Below are 536 nucleotides of genomic sequence, written 5' to 3' on the forward strand. Positions count from 1 at the left end.
CACCGACACGCTGAGCAGGAAGCACTCGGCCGGCTCGTACTGCCGCCCGGCGGCCGCCAGCTCCCGGGCGTAGCTGCCCAGAGGCTCGGCGTGCGCCGCCAGCTCGCGCAGGGACAGGTAGGTGGGCGACAGCAGCAGCCCCTCGAGGCCGAAGCGCAGGAAGTTGTCGGCCGAGCCTGGGCTCGGGAAGCCCAGGAACAGCACGCCGCGGCCGCGGGACAGGAAGCCGACGCGCGCGATGCGGGAGAAGGCGCGGTGCACGGGGCCGCTGTCGCGGCAGAACTGCAGCACGTGGCGGCAGGCGCTGCCCACGCGGCCGTACACGCAGCGCGCCTTGTGCGCGTCCCAGTCCTGGCGGCGGCACAGGCGCGAGCAGTAGAAGGTGTAGCAGCTGTGGCAGGACTTGAAGTAGAGGCAGGCGTTGAACATGGTCTCGGTGCGCCGGCAGCGCGCGTTGGAGCAGGTCATCAGGTCGTCCTCGTCCGCGCTGGGCTCGGGGGACCCGTCCGTCGCCTCCGCAGGGCCCGCGGGCTCCT

At 72.9% G+C, this 536-nt stretch overlaps 1 protein-coding gene across 1 annotated transcript in view; it reads right to left on the minus strand.

Moving 5' to 3' along the window:
* LOC105995584 (chromosome unknown open reading frame, human C9orf172) overlaps window positions 1–536 on the minus strand; it is a 5,148-nt gene that overhangs the window by 3,482 nt on the left and 1,130 nt on the right. Inside the window, exon 2 of the mRNA XM_013029351.1 lies at window positions 4–534. Coding sequence (XP_012884805.1) covers window positions 4–534 — 531 coding nt within the window. The remainder of the gene's footprint in view (window positions 1–3; window positions 535–536) is intronic.

This window comes from Dipodomys ordii, unplaced genomic scaffold, assembly GCF_000151885.1.
Source record: "Dipodomys ordii isolate 6190 unplaced genomic scaffold, Dord_2.0 Scaffold118, whole genome shotgun sequence".
NCBI classification, from domain to species: domain Eukaryota; kingdom Metazoa; phylum Chordata; class Mammalia; order Rodentia; family Heteromyidae; genus Dipodomys; species Dipodomys ordii.